At 48.5% G+C, this 16,202-nt stretch overlaps 1 protein-coding gene across 1 annotated transcript; it reads left to right on the forward strand.

Moving 5' to 3' along the window:
• Nucleotides 1–8,643: 8,643 nt before the first annotated feature.
• On the forward strand, nt 8,644–16,194 carry LOC118374680 (polypyrimidine tract-binding protein 3-like; the record flags this gene model as incomplete). The annotated part of the gene is made up of 2 exons (XM_052501683.1): nt 8,644–8,885; nt 16,051–16,194. Coding segments are annotated over exons 1-2 (372 nt in total), but the record flags the coding sequence as incomplete, so codon positions are not given.
• Nucleotides 16,195–16,202: the final 8 nt, after the last annotated feature.

The raw sequence follows: 16,202 nt of genomic DNA on the forward strand, positions 1-16,202 counted from the left end.
ACGGTACAGAGTCAATGTGGAGGCTATATACAGGGGGTATCGGTACAGAGTATATATACAGGGTATTACGGTACAGAGTCAATGTGGAGGCTATATACAGGGGTATCGGCACAGAGTATATATACAGGGTATTACGGTTCTTAGTCAATGTGGAAGCTATATACGGTACAGAGTCAATGTGGAGGCTATATACAGGCGGTATCGGTACAGAGTATATAGGTATTACGGTACTTAGTCAATGGAGGGCTATATACAGGGGTATCGGTACAGAGTATATATACAGGGTATTACGGTACAGAGTCAGTGTGGAGGCTATATACAGGGGTACCAGTACAGAGTCAATGTGGAGGCTATATACAGGGGGTATCGGTACAGAGTATATATACAGGGTATTACGGTACAGAGTCAATGTGGAGGCTATATACAGGGTATCGGTACAGAGTATATATACAGGGTATTACGGTACAGAGTCAATGTGGAGGCTACTTACAGGGAGTACCGTACAGAGTCAATGTGGAGGCTATATACAGGTATGACAGTACAGAGTCAATGTGGAGGCTATATACAGGGTATGACAGTACAGAGTCAATGTGGAGGCTATATACAGGGTATGACAGTACAGAGTCAACGTGGAGGCTATATACAGGTATTATGGTACAGAGTCAACGGGAGGCTATATACAGGGTATTACGGTACAGAGTCAATGTGGAGGCTATATACAGGGGTATTACGGTACAGAGTCAATGTGGAGGCTATATACAGGGTATGACAGTACAGAGTCGATGTGGTGGCTATATACAGGTGTTACGGTACAGAGTCAATGTGGAGGCTATATACAGGGTATTACGGTACAGAGTCAATGTGGAGGCTATATACAGGGTATTACGGTACAGAGTCAATGTGGAGGCTATATACAGGGGTACGGTACAGAGTCAATGTGGAGGCTATATACAGGGTACCGGTACAGAGTCAATGTGGAGGCTATATACAGGGTATGACAGTACAGAGTCAATGTGGAGGCTATATACAGGGTATTACGGTACAGAGTCAATGTGGAGGCTATATACAGGGGTACCGGTACAGAGTCAATGTGGAGGCTATATACAGGGGTACCGGTACAGAGTCAATGTGGAGGCTATATACAGGGGGTACCGGTACAGAGTATATATACAGGGTATTACGGTACAGAGTCAATGTGGAGGCTATATACAGGGGTACGGTACAGAGTCAATGTGGAGGCTATACAGGGGGTACCGGTACAGAGTCAATGTGGAGGCTATATACAGGGGTACCGGTACAGAGTCAATGTGGAGGCTATATACAGGGTACCGGTACAGAGTCAATGTGGAGGCTATATACAGGGGGTATAAATTTACAGAGTATATATACAGGGTATTACGGTACAGAGTCAATGTGGAGGCTATATACAGGTGCAGTACAGAGTCAATGTGGAGGCTATATACAGGTACCCGGTACAGAGTCAATGTGGAGGCTATATACAGGGGTACCGGTACAGAGTCATTGTGGAGCTATATACAGGGTACCGGTACAGAGTCAATGTGGAGGCTATATACAGGGGGTATCGGTACAGTATATACAGGGTATTACGGTACAGAGTCAATGTGGAGGCTATATACAGGGGGTACCGGTACAGAGTCAATGTGGAGGCTATATATACAGGGGTACCGGTACAGAGTCAATGTGGGCTATATACAGGGGTACCGGTACAGAGTCAATGTGGAGGCTATATGCAGGGGTACCGGTACAGAGTCAATGTGGAGGCTATACAGGGGGTACTGGTACAGAGTCAATGTGGAGGCTATATACAGGGGTATCGGTACAGAGTATATATACAGGGTATTACGGTACTTAGTCAATGTGGAGGCTATATACAGGGGTATCGGTACAGAGTATATACAGTATTACGGTACAGAGTCAATGTGGAGGCTATATACAGGGGGTATCGGTACAGAGTATATATACAGGGTATTACGGTACTTAGTCATATGGAAGCTATATACAGGGGTACCGGTACAGAGTCAATGTGGAGGCTATACAGGGGTATCGGTACAGAGTATATATACAGGGTATTTATATACAGGGTATTACGGTACAGAGTCAATGTGGAGGCTATATACAGGGGTACCGGTACAGAGTCAATGTGGAGGCTATATACAGGGGTATCGGTACAGAGTATATATACAGGGTATTACGGTACAGAGTCAATGTGGAGGCTATATACAGGGGGGTATCGGTACAGAGTATATATACAGGGTATTACGGTACAGAGTCAATGTGGAGGCTATATACAGGGGTATCGGTACAGAGTATATATACAGGGTATTACGGTACAGAGTCAATGCGGAGGCTATATACAGGGGTACCGGTACAGAGTCAATGTGGAGGCTATATACAGGGGTACCGGTACAGAGTCAATGTGGAGGCTATATACAGGGGGTACCGGTACAGAGTCATTGTGGAGGCTATATACAGGGGTACGGTACAGAGTCAATGTGGAGGCTATATACAGGGGGTATCGGTACAGAGTATATATACAGGGTATTACGGTATAGAGTCAATGTGGAGGCTATATACAGGGGTACCGGTACAGAGTCAATGTGGAGGCTATATACAGGGGTACCGGTACAGAGTCAATGTGGAGGCTATATACAGGGGTACCGGTACAGAGTCAATGTGGAGGCTATATACAGGGGGTACTGGTACAGAGTCAATGTGGAGGCTATATACAGGGGGTACCGGTACAGAGTCAATGTGGAGGCTATATACAGGGGGTATCGGTACAGAGTATATATACAGGGGTATTACGGTACTTAGTCAATGTGGAGGCTATATACAGGGGTATCGGTACAGAGTATATATACAGGGTATTACGGTACAGAGTCAATGTGGAGGCTATACAGGGTATCGGTACAGAGTATATATACAGGGTATTACGGTTCTTAGTCAATGTGGAAGCTATATACAGGGGGTACGGTACAGAGTCAATGTGGAGGCTATATACAGGCGGTATCGGTACAGAGTATATACAGGGTATTACGGTACTTAGTCAATGTGGAGGCTATATACAGGGGTATCGGTACAGAGTATATATACAGGTATTACGGTACAGAGTCAATGTGGAGGCTATATACAGGGGTACCGGTACAGAGTCAATGTGGAGGCTATATACAGGGGTATCGGTACAGAGTATATATACAGGGTATTACGGTACAGAGTCAATGTGGAGGCTATATACAGGGGTATCGGTACAGAGTATATATACAGGGTATTACGGTACAGAGTCAATGTGGAGGCTACTTACAGGGGTACCGGTACAGAGTCAATGTGGAGGCTATATACAGGGTATGACAGTACAGAGTCAATGTGGAGGCTATATACAGGGTATGACAGTACAGAGTCAATGTGGAGGCTATATACAGGGTATGACAGTACAGAGTCAACGTGGAGGCTATATACAGGGTATTATGGTACAGAGTCAACGTGGAGGCTATATACAGGGGGTACGGTACAGAGTCAATGTGGAGGCTATATACAGGGTATTACGGTACAGAGTCAATGTGGAGGCTATATACAGGGTATGACAGTACAGAGTCGATGTGGTGGCTATATACAGGGTGTTACGGTACAGAGTCAATGTGGAGGCTATATACAGGGTATTACGGTACAGAGTCAATGTGGAGGCTATATACAGGGTATTACGGTACAGAGTCAATGTGGAGGCTATATACAGGGGTACCGGTACAGAGTCAATGTGGAGGCTATATACAGGGGGTACCGGTACAGAGTCAATGTGGAGGCTATATACAGGGTATGACAGTACAGAGTCAATGTGGAGGCTATATACAGGGTATTACGGTACAGAGTCAATGTGGAGGCTATATACAGGGGTACCGGTACAGAGTCAATGTGGAGGCTATATACAGGGGGTACCGGTACAGAGTCAATGTGGAGGCTATATACAGGGGGTACCGGTACAGAGTATATATACAGGGTATTACGGTACAGAGTCAATGTGGAGGCTATATACAGGGGGGTACCCGGTACCCAGAGTCAATGTGGAGGCTATATACAGGGGGTACCGGTACAGAGTCAATGTGGAGGCTATATACAGGGGGTACCGGTACAGAGTCAATGTGGAGGCTATATACAGGGGTACCGGTACAGAGTCAATGTGGAGGCTATATACAGGGGGTATCGGTACAGAGTATATATACAGGGTATTACGGTACAGAGTCAATGTGGAGGCTATATACAGGGGGTACCGGTACAGAGTCAATGTGGAGGCTATATACAGGGGTACCGGTACAGAGTCAATGTGGAGGCTATATACAGGGGTACCGGTACAGAGTCATTGTGGAGGCTATATACAGGGGTACCGGTACAGAGTCAATGTGGAGGCTATATACAGGGGTATCGGTGCAGAGTATATATACAGGGTATTACGGTACAGAGTCAATGTGGAGGCTATATACAGGGGGTACCGGTACAGAGTCAATGTGGAGGCTATATACAGGGGGTACCGGTACAGAGTCAATGTGGAGGCTATATACAGGGGATGACAGTACAGAGTCAATGTGGAGGCTATGACAGTACAGAGTCAATGTGGAGGCTATATACAGGGGGTACCGGTACAGAGTCAATGTGGAGGCTATATACAGGGGGTATCGGTACAGAGTATATATATACAGGGTATTACGGTACTTAGTCAATGTGGAGGCTATATACAGGGGGTATCGGTACAGAGTATATATACAGGGTATTACGGTACAGAGTCAATGTGGAGGCTATTTACAGGGGGTACCGGTACAGAGTATATATACAGGGTATTACGGTACTTAGTCAATGTGGAAGCTATATACAGGGGGTACCGGTACAGAGTCAATGTGGAGGCTATATACAGGGGTATCGGTACAGAGTATATATACAGGGTATTTATATACAGGGTATTACGGTACAGAGTCAATGTGGAGGCTATATACAGGGGTACCGGTACAGAGTCAATGTGGAGGCTATATACAGGGGGTATCGGTACAGAGTATATATACAGGGTATTACGGTACAGAGTCAATGTGGAGGCTATATACAGGGGGTATCGGTACAGAGTATATATACAGGGTATTACGGTACAGAGTCAATGTGGAGGCTATATACAGGGGGTATCGGTACAGAGTATATATACAGGGTATTACGGTACAGAGTCAATGTGGAGGCTATATACAGGGGGTACGGTACAGAGTCAATGTGGAGCCTATATACAGGGGGTATCGGTACAGAGTATATATACAGGGTATTACGGTACAGAGTCAATGTGGAGCCTATATACAGGGGGTATCGGTACAGAGTATATATACAGGGTATTACGGTACAGAGTCAATGTGGAGGCTATATACAGGGGTATCGGTACAGAGTATATATACAGGGTATTACGGTACAGAGTCAATGTGGAGGCTATATACAGGGGTACCGGTACAGAGTCAATGTGGAGCCTATATACAGGGGGTATCGGTACAGAGTATATATACAGGGTATTACGGTACAGAGTCAATGTGGAGGCTATATACAGGGGTACCGGTACAGAGTCAATGTGGAGGCTATTTACAGGGGGTACCGGTACAGAGTCAATGTGCAGGGGAATCGGTTAGTCGAGGTAATAGAGTATTGACAGTACTATCATTGCCAACAAATGGTATATAACAAAGTATTGAGATAAACTTTTGTTATTAACCAAATACTTATTTTCCACCATCATTTGCTAATAAATGTGTTAAAAATCCTACAATGTGATTTTCTGGATTTGTTTTTCTCATCTTGTCCGTCATAGTTCAATGAATATTACAGGGCTCTCATCTTTTTAAGTGGGAGAACTTGCATAGTCATGACTATGCAGAGATAATAACAGGGTAGCAATGCAAATAGTCTGGGTAGCCATCTTGACTAGATGTTCATTAGTCTTGGTGATAGAAGCTGTTTCGAAGCCTCTTGGACCCAGACGTGGTGTTCCGGTACCGCTTGCCGTGCGGTAGCAGAGAGTCCGTGACTGGGTCACCCTCACGGTGGTTAGTTAGGCTAATATTAGTTTTGTAGGCCCAAACCATTCTGACGCTATTTTTGCGAGAAGATGGATTTTCGGGATGTTCTCCTGGACTGGACAAACGGCTCTGTAGTTCTGCCACAGGTGCAGAAGGCCGACATGAAGGCTGCAAAAAATAATGGCTCATGCCTAAACAGACAGATGTTGATGGGAATTTTTTTTATGTTCATTTGAGTGTTTTACCCTCCCCTTCCAGCTGGCCTCTCTCTGTAACCCATGTCCCCCCTCCCCTTCCAGCTGGCCTCTCTCTGTAACCCATGTCTCCCCCTCCCCTTCCAGCTGGCCTCTCTGTTACCCATGTCTCCCCTTCCAGCTGGCCTCTCTAGCCCATGTCTCCCCTTCCAGCTGGCCTCTCTGTAACCCATGTCTCCCCTTCCAGCTGGCCTCTCTGTAACCCATGTCTCCCCTTCCAGCTGGCCTCTCTATGTTACCCATGTCTCCCCTTCCAGCTGGCCTCTCTCTGTAACCCATGTCTCCCCTTCCAGCTGGCCTCTCTCTAGCCCATGTCTCCCCTTCCAGCTGGCCTCTCTCTAGCCCATGTCTCCCCTTCCAGCTGGCCTCTCTCTGTTACCCATGTCTCCCCTTCCAGCTGGCCTCTCTCTGTTACCCATGTCTCCGTCTCCCCTTCCAGCTGGCCTCTCTCTGTTACCCATGTCTCCCCCTCCCCTTCCAGCTGGCCTCTCTCTGTTACCCATGTCTCCCCTTCCAGCTGGCCTCTCTCTGTAACCCATGTCTCCCCTTCCAGCTGGCCTCTCTCTGTAACCCATGTCTCCCCTTCCAGCTGGCCTCTCTCTCTAGCCCATGTCTCCCCTTCCAGCTGGCCTCTCTCTGTAACCCATGTCTCCCCTTCCAGCTGGCCTCTCTCTGTAACCCATGTCTCCCCTTCCAGCTGGCCTCTCTCTGTAACCCATGTCTCCCCTTCCAGCTGGCCTCTCTCTATAACCCATGTCTCCCCTTCCAGCTGGCCTCTCTGTTACCCATGTCTCCCCTTCCAGCTGGCCTCTCTCTGTAACCCATGTCTCCCCTTCCCCTTCCAGCTGGCCTCTCTCTGTAACCCATGTCTCCCCTTCCCCTTCCAGCTGGCCTCTCTGTTACCCATGTCTCCCCCTCCCCTTCCAGCTGGCTTCTCTCTGTAACCCATGTCTCCCCTTCCAGCTGGCCTCTCTGTAACCCATGTCTCCCCTTCCAGCTGGCTTCTCTCTGTAACCCATGTCTCCCCTTCCAGCTGGCCTCTCTGTTACCCATGTCTCCCCCTCCCCTTCCAGCTGGCCTCTCTGTTACCCATGTCTCCCCCTCTCCTTCCAGCTGGCTTCTCTCTGTAACCCATGTCTCCCCTTCCAGCTGGCCTCTCTCTAACCCATGTCTCCCCTTCCCCTTCCAGCTGGCCTCTCTCTGTAACCCATGTCTCCCCTTCCCCTTCCAGCTGGCCTCTCTGTAACCCATGTCTCCCCTTCCAGCTGGCCTCTCTCTAACCCATGTCTCCCCTTCCAGCTGGCCTCTCTCTAACCCATGTCTCCCCTTCCAGCTTGCCTCTCTGTTACCCATGTCTCCCCTTCCAGCTGGCCTCTCTCTAACCCATGTCTCCCCCTCCCCTTCCAGCTGGGTTCTCTGTAACCCATGTCTCCCCTTCCAGCTGGCCTCTCTCTGTAACCCATGTCTCCCCTTCCAGCTGGCCTCTCTCTGTAACCCATGTCTCCCCTTCCAGCTGGCCTCTCTCTGTTACCCATGTCTCCCCCTCCCCTTCCAGCTGGCCTCTCTCTATAACCCATGTCTCCCCTTCCAGCTGGCCTCTCTCTGTTACCCATGTCTCCCCCTCCCCTTCCAGCTGGCCTCTCTGTAACCCATGTCTCCCCCTCCCCTTCCAGCTGGCCTCTCTGTAACCCATGTCCCCCCTTCCAGCTGGCCTCTCTCTGTAACCCATGTCTCCCCCTCCTTCAGCTGGCCTCTCTGTAACCCATGTCCCCCTTCCAGCTGGCCTCTCTCTGTAACCATGTCTCCCCCTCCCCTTCCAGCTGGCCTCTCTGTAACCCATCTCCCCCCTTCCAGCTGGCCTCTCTGTAACCCATGTCTCCCCCTCCCCTTCCAGCTGGCCTCTCTGTAACCCATGTCCCCCCTTCCAGCTGGCCTCTCTCTGTAACCCATGTCTCCCCTTCCAGCTGGCCTCTCTCTGTAACCCATGTCTCCCCTTCCAGCTGGCCCTCTCTGTTACCCATGTCTCCCCCTCCCCTTCCAGCTGGCCTCTCTCTATAACCCATGTCTCCCCTTCCAGCTGGCCTCTCTCTGTTACCCATGTCTCCCCCTCCCTTCCAGCTGGCCTCTCTGTAACCCATGTCTCCCCTCCCCTTCCAGCTGGCCTCTCTGTAACCCATGTCCCCCCTTCCAGCTGGCCTCTCTCTGTAACCCATGTCTCCCCCTCCCCTTCCAGCTGGCCTCTCTGTAACCCATGTCTCCCCTTCCAGCTGGCCTCTCTATAACCCATGTCTCCCCTTCCAGCTGGCCTCTCTATAACCCATGTCTCCCCTTCCAGCTGGCCTCTCTATAACCCATGTCTCCCCTTCCAGCTGGCCTCTCCCTGACGGAGAACACCAGTCTAGAAGTTATGATGCAGTCCCTCGCCCCCGCGCTCCTGGCAGAGCTCGCCAAGAAGAAGGGAGGTGCCTCTCGGAAAACTGAAACGGGAATGTCCAAGTCGGGAAGCAAGCTCGGATCTGGAAGGTCATCAACCAGGAAATCGTCCTCTCCCTCCAAGTCATCCAGCTCCACTTCTACCAAGGTGTGTATTTTTGTCTTCCAGACGTTTAAATGAAACTGTTAAAACCTCTCGAAGCTAGGGGGCACTATTTTTATCTTTGGCAAAATAACGTTCCCAGAGTAAAGGGCCTATTTCTCAGGACCAGATGCTAGAATATGCATATAATTGACAGCTTAGGATGTATATATTATACATGTTATTATTAGTATTGGATAGGAAACACTCTAAAGTTTCCAAAACTGTCAAAATATTGTCTGTGAGTATAACAGAACTGATATTGCAGGCGAAACCCTGAGGAAAATCCAATCAGGAAGTGACTCTTATTTTGAAACCGTTCTGTTCCTATGCATGCCTATCCTCCATTTAAAGGGATATCAACCATATTCCTTTTTCTATGGATTCCTTAAGGTGTCAACAGTTTTTAGACATAGTTTCAGGCTTTTATTTTGAAAAAATGAGCGAGAAAGATCACATTGCGTAAGTGGATAGGTGGGGGCTCTCAGAGTGAGTTTTTTGCGCAACAGAGTAAAGCGGCCATTGTTCCTCCCGCTGTTATTGAAAAACACTCGGTTGATGACAACAGACTTTGGATAGGTACTGTTTTCCCCTCTCCTACTGTGAAAGACATTTACGGTTGATATATTATCGATTACATATTTTTTTTAAACAACCTGAGGATTGATTTTTAAAAAACGGTTGACATGTTTCCGTGAACATTATGGAGACTATTTTGAATTTTTGTCTGCGTTGTCGTAACTGCTCTTTCCTGTGGATTTCTGAACATAACGCGACAAACAAACAAACTGAGGTTTTTTTTTTATATAAAAAATAATCTTTATGGAACAAAAGGAACATTTATTGTGGGAGTCTGGGAGTGAAAACATCCGAATATCATCAAAGGTTAATTAACGATTAATTTTCTGATTTTCGAGGCTTCCTGATGCTAAGTGTACATAATGCTATGCTAGGCTATAGATACATTTACACAAACGCTTGGATCGCTGTAAAGCATCATTTCAAAATCTGAGACGACAGGTGGATTAACAAAAGGCTATGCTGTGTTTTGCAATGGGGCGGCAGGGTAGCCTAGTGGTTAGAGTGTAGAGGTGGTATGGTAGCCTAGTGGTTAGAGTGTAGAGGCTGCAGGGTAGCCTAGTGGTTAGAGTGTAGAGGCGGCAGGTAGCCTAGTGGTTAGAGTGTAGAGGCTGCAGGTAGCCTAGTGGTTAGAGCGTTGGACTAGTAACCGAAAGGTTGCAAGTTCATATCCCCGAGCTGACAAGGTACAAATCTGTCGTTCTGCCCCTGCCCACTGTTCCCAGGCCGTCATTGAAAATAACAATTTGTTCTTAACTGACTTGCCTGGTTAAATAAAGGTTAAAAAAAAATAATATTGCACATGCTTATTAATATTTTCTAGTAATATTATTTGACTGTTGCGCTCAGCTATTCAGCGGTTGCTGACGAAAATGATCATGACAGGGTTGGGTAGCCAGAAGTTAAGAACACTGGCAGGGACAGTAGAGAGCTGATGATAATCTGCTACGTTCGCTCCCCCAAACCATAGAATGACCAGTATTGTCTTCCTCCCCAAACCATAGAATGACCAGTATTGTCTTCCTCCCCAAACCATAGAATGACCAGTATTGTCTTCCCCAAACCATAGAATGACCAGTATTGTCTTCCCCAAACCATAGAATGACCAGTATTGTCTTCCCCAAACCATAGAATGACCATTATTGTCTTCCCTCCCCAAACCATAGAATGACCAGTATTGTCTTCCCCAAACCATAGAATGACCAGTATTGTCTTCCCCAAACCATAGAATGACCAGTATTGTCTTCCCTCCCCAAACCATAGAATGACCAGTATTGTCTTCCCTCCCCCAAACCATAGAATGACCAGTATTGTCTTCCCTCCCCCAAACCATAGAATGACCAGTATTGTCTTCCCTTCCCCAAACCATAGAATGACCAGTATTGTCTTCCCTTCCCCAAACCATAGAATGACCAGTATTGTCTTCCCCAAACCATAGAATGACCAGTATTGTCTTCCCTAAACCATAGAATGACCAGTATTGTCTTCCCTTCCCCAAACCATAGAATGACCAGTATTGTCTTCCCCAAACCATAGAATGACCAGTATTGTCTTCCCTAAACCATAGAATGACCAGTATTGTCTTCCTTCCCAAACCATAGAATGACCAGTATTGTCTTCCCCAAACCATAGAATGACCAGTATTGTCTTCCCTCCCCCAAACCATAGAATGACCATTATTGTCTTCCCCAAACCATAGAATGACCAGTATTGTCTTCCCTCCCCCAAACCATAGAATAACCAGTATTGTCTTCCCTCAACCATAGAATGACCAGTATTGTCTTCCCTAAACCATAGAATGACCAGTATTGTCTTCCCCAAACCATAGAATGACCAGTATTGTCTTCCCCAAACCATAGAATGACCAGTATTGTCGTCCCTCCCCCAAACCATAGAATAACCAGTATTGTCTCCCCTCCCCCAAACCATAGTACCTGGGGGGCGGGGTTAGTACCTGGCTCCGTGTGAGATTTACCCACGGGATCTACGCTCAGCTGCCATTCGTTCGTGATACTGTCATCACCTGCTGTCTGTTGGACTCAATGCCAAAGAAGAAGAAGCAGCAATGCATGCCAAGTCATTTGGGGCGGCAGCGTAGCCTAGTGGTTAGAGCGTTGGACTAGTAACCGGAAGGTTCCAAGTTCAAACCCCCGAGCTGACAAGGTCGGGGGTTCTGTCGTTCTGCCCTTGAACAGGCAGTTAAACCCACTGTTCCTAGGCCGTCATTGAAAATAAGAATTTGTTCTTAACTGACTTGCCTGGTTAAATAAAGGTAAAATAAAAAATTAATAAAAAGAAGAAGCAAGGCAAGCAGGGAGAAATTGATATATCTATGACAACATCGCAAGTCTCAAATCAAATCAAATTTTATTTGTCACATACACATGGTTAGCAGATGTTAAATGCGAGTGTAGCGAAATGCTTGTGCTTCTAGTTCCGACAATGCAGTGATAACCAACAAGTAATCTAACTAACAATTCCAAAACTACTGTCTTATACACAGTGTAAGGGGATAAGGAATATGTACATAAGGATATATGAATGAGTGATGGTACAGAGCAGCATACAGTAGATGGTATCGAGTACAGTATATACATATGAGATGAGTGTGTAGACAAAGTAAACAAAGTGTCATAGTTAAAGTGGCTAGTGATACATGTATTACATAAGGATGCAGTCGATGATGTAGAGTACAGTATATACATATGCATATGAGATGAATAATGTAGGGTAAGTAACATTATATAAGGTAGCATTGTTTAAAGTGGCTAGTGATATATTTACATAATTTCCCATCAATTCCCATTATTAAAATGGCTGGAGTTGGGTCAGTGTCAATGACAGTGTGTTGGCAGCAGCCACTCAATGTTAGTGGTGGCTGTTTAACAGTCTGATGGCCTTGAGATAGAAGCTGTTTTTCAGTCTCGGTCCCAGCTTTGATGCACCTGTACTGACTTCGCCTTCTGGATGATAGCGGGGTGAACAGGCAGTGGTTCGGGTGGTTGATGTCCTTGATGATCTTTATGGCCTTCCTGTAACAACGGGTGGTGTAGGTGTCCTGGAGGGCAGGTAGTTTACCCCCGGTGATGCGTTGTGCAGTCCTCACTACCCTCTGGAGAGCCTTACGGTTGAGGGCGGAGCAGTTGCCGTACCAGGCGGTGATACAGCCCGCCAGGATGCTCTCGATTGTGCATCTGTAGAAGTTTGTGAGTGCTTTGGTGACAAGCCAAATTTCTTCAGCCTCCTGAGGTTGAATAGGCGCTGCTGCGCTTCTTCACGACGCTGTCAGTGTGAGTGGACCAATTCAGTTTGTCTGTGATGTGTATGCCGAGCAACTTAAAACTAGCTACCCTCTCCACTACTGTTCCATCGATGTGGATAGGGGGTGTTCCCTCTGCTGTTTCCTGAAGTCCACAATCATCTCCTTAGTTTTGTTGACGTTGAGTGTGAGGTTATTTTCCTGACACCACACTCCGAGGGCCCTCACCTCCTCCCTGTAGGCCGTCTCGTCGTTGTTGGTAATCAAGCCTACCACTGTTGTGTCGTCCGCAAACTTGATGATTGAGTTGGGCGTGCGTGGCCACGCAGTCGTGGGTGAACAGGGAGTACAGGAGAGGGCTCAGAACGCACCCTTGTGGGGCCCCGTGTTGAGGATCAGCGGGGAGGAGATGTTGTTGCCTACCCTCACCACCTGGGGGCGGCCCGTCAGGAAGTCCAGTACCCAGTTGCACAGGGCGGGGTCGAGACCCAGGGTCTCGAGCTTGATGACGAGCTTGGAGGGTACTATGGTGTTGAATGCCGAGCTGTAGTCGATGAACAGCATTCTCACATAGGTATTCCTCTTGTCCAGGTGGGTTAGGGCAGTGTGCAGTGTGGTTGAGATTGCATCGTCTGTGGACCTATTTGGGCGGTAAGCAAATTGGAGTGGGTCTAGGGTGTCAGGTAGGGTGGAGGTGATATGGTCCTTGACTAGTCTCTCAAAGCACTTCATGATGACGGAAGTGAGTGCTACGGGGCGGTAGTCGTTTAGCTCAGTTACCTTAGCTTTCTTGGGAACAGGAACAATGGTGGCCCTCTTGAAGCATGTGGGAACAGCAGACTGGTATAGGGATTGATTGAATATGTCCGTAAACACACCGGCCAGCTGGTCTGCGCATGCTCTGAGGGCGCGGCTGGGGATGCCGTCTGGGCCTGCAGCCTTGCGAGGTTAACACGTTTAAATGTCTTACTCACCTCGGCTGCAGTGAAGGAGAGACCGCATGTTTCCGTTGCAGGCCGTGTCAGTGGCACTGTATTGTCCTCAAAGCGGGCAAAAAGTTATTTAGTCTGCCTGGGAGCAAGACATCCTGGTCCGTGACTGGGCTGGGTTTCTTCTTGTAGTCCGTGATTGACTGTAGACCCTGCCACATGCCTCTTGTGTCTGAGCCGTTGAATTGAGATTCCACTTTGTCTCTGTACTGACGCTTAGCTTTTGTAATAGCCTTGCGGAGGGAATAGCTGCACTGTTTGTATTCAGTCATGTTGCCAGTCACCTTGCCCTGATTAAAAGCAGTGGTTCGCGCTTTCAGTTTCACGCGAATGCTGCCATCAATCCACGGTTTCTGGTTAGGGAATGTTTTTATCGTTGCTATGGGAACGACATCTTCGACGCACGTTCTAATGAAGTCTGTGTGACTGTTTCTTCTCATTAATCGTTAGTAGTGGCTGCTTCTCTGACCTTCTTCTGTTCTTACCCACAAACTGTCAATCAAATCAAATGTATTGATCAATGATCAAATGTATTGATCAATATCTTTTTTACATCAGCAGATGTCATGTTCAATAATACGTTTAGACTGAGACACTCAGTGGAGACACAATATCAAACACTAACTACACCTTCTGGCCTCTCTCTCTCCTCCTGTCCTCTCTCTCCTCCTCCTGTCCTCTCTCTCCTCCTCCTGTCCTCTCTCCTCCTCCTGTCCCTCTCCTCCTCTCTCTCCTCCTCCTGTCCTCTCTCTCCTCCTCCTGTCTCTCTCCTCCTCCTGTCCTCTCTCCTCCTCTCTCTCTCCTCCTCCTGTCCTCTCTCTCCTCCTCTGTCCTCTCTCCTCCTGTCCTCTCTCTCCTCCTCTGTCCTCTCTCCTCCTCCTGTCCTCTCTCCTCCTCCTGTCCTCTCTCTCCTCCTCTGTCCTCTCTCTCCCTCTCTGTCCTCTCTCTCCTCCTCTGTCCTCTCTCTCCTCCTCTGTCCTCTCTCCTCCTCCTGTCCTCTCTCTCTACCCCTCTGTCCTCTCTCCTCCTGTCCTCTCTCTCCTCCTGTCCTCTCTCTCCTCCTGTCCTCTCTCTCCTCCTGTCCTCTCTCTCCTCCTGTCCTCTCTCCTCCTGTCCTCTCTCTCCTCCTCTGTCCTCTCTCTCCTCCTCTGTCCTCTCTCCTCCTCCTGTCCTCTCTCCTTCTCCTCTCTCTCCTCCTCTGTCCTCTCTCCTCCTCCTGTCCTCTCTCCTCCTCCTGTCCTCTCTCCTCCTCCTGTCCTCTCTCCTCCTCCTGTCCTCTCTCCTCCTCCTATCCTCTCTCTCCTCCTCCTCCTATCCTCTCTCTCCTCCTCCTCCTATCCTCTCTCTCCTCCTCCTCCTATCCTCTCTCTCCTCCTCCTCCTATCCTCTCTCTCCTCCTCCTATCCTCTCTCTCCTCCTCCTCTCCTCTCTCTCCTCCTCCTGTCCTCTCTCTCCTCCTCCTGTTCTCTCTCTCCTCCTGTTCTCTCTCTCCTCCTGTTCTCTCTCCTCCTCCTGTCCTCTCTCTCCTCCTGTCCTCTCTCTCCTCCTCTGTCCTCTCTCTCCTCCTCTGTCCTCTCTCTCCTCCTCCTGTCCTCTCTCTCCTCCTCCTGTCCTCTCTCTCCTCCTCCTGTCCTCTCTCTCCTCCTCCTGTCCTCTCTCCTCCTCCTGTTCTCTCTCTCCTCCTCTGTTCTCTCTCTCCTCCTCTGTCCTCTCTCTCCCCCTCTGTCCTCTCTCCTCCTCCTGTCCTCTCTCTCCTCCTCTGTCCTCTCTCTCCTCCTCTGTCCTCTCTCTCCTCCTCTGTCCTCTCTCTCCTCCTCTGTCCTCTCTCTCTACCCCTATGTCCTCTCTCTCTCTACCCCTCTGTCCTCTCTCTCTCTACCCCTCTGTCCTCTCTCTCTCTACCCCTCTGTCCTCTCTCTCTCTACCCCTCTGTCCTCTCTCTCTCTACCCCTCTGTCCTCTCTCTCTCTACCCCTCTGTCCTCTCTCTCTCTACCCCTCTGTCCTCTCTCTCTCTACCCCTCTGTCCTCTCTCTCTACCCCTCTGTCCTCTCTCTCTCTACCCCTCTGTCCTCTCTCTCTCTCCTCCTCTGTTCTCTCTCTCTCTCCTCCTCTGTCCTCTCTCTCTCTACCCCTCTGTCCTCTCTCTCTACACCCCTCTGTCCTCTCTCTCTACACCCCTCTGTCCTCTCTCTCTACACCCCTCTGTCCTCTCTCTCTCTCTCCTCCTGTTTTCTCTAGACTAAGAAGAAATGAGGCCCAGGGACCTAAGCTCTGTTAAGACTAAAGAATATACCCTACACACAGCTGACTAACAGTACCTCTCTCTCTCCTCCTGTCCTCTAGACTAAGAAGAAACGAGGTCCAGGGACCTCAGCTCTGTTAAAACTGATGAATATCCCTCAGCACACAGCTCATGATGAGGTGATGAAGGCCGTAGAACCCTTCGGAAAGATCAACAACATCATCCTGCTCAAGTCCATACAGCAGGTACATTA

This window comes from Oncorhynchus keta, unplaced genomic scaffold (genome assembly GCF_023373465.1).
Source record: "Oncorhynchus keta strain PuntledgeMale-10-30-2019 unplaced genomic scaffold, Oket_V2 Un_contig_14143_pilon_pilon, whole genome shotgun sequence".
NCBI lineage: Eukaryota > Metazoa > Chordata > Actinopteri > Salmoniformes > Salmonidae > Oncorhynchus > Oncorhynchus keta.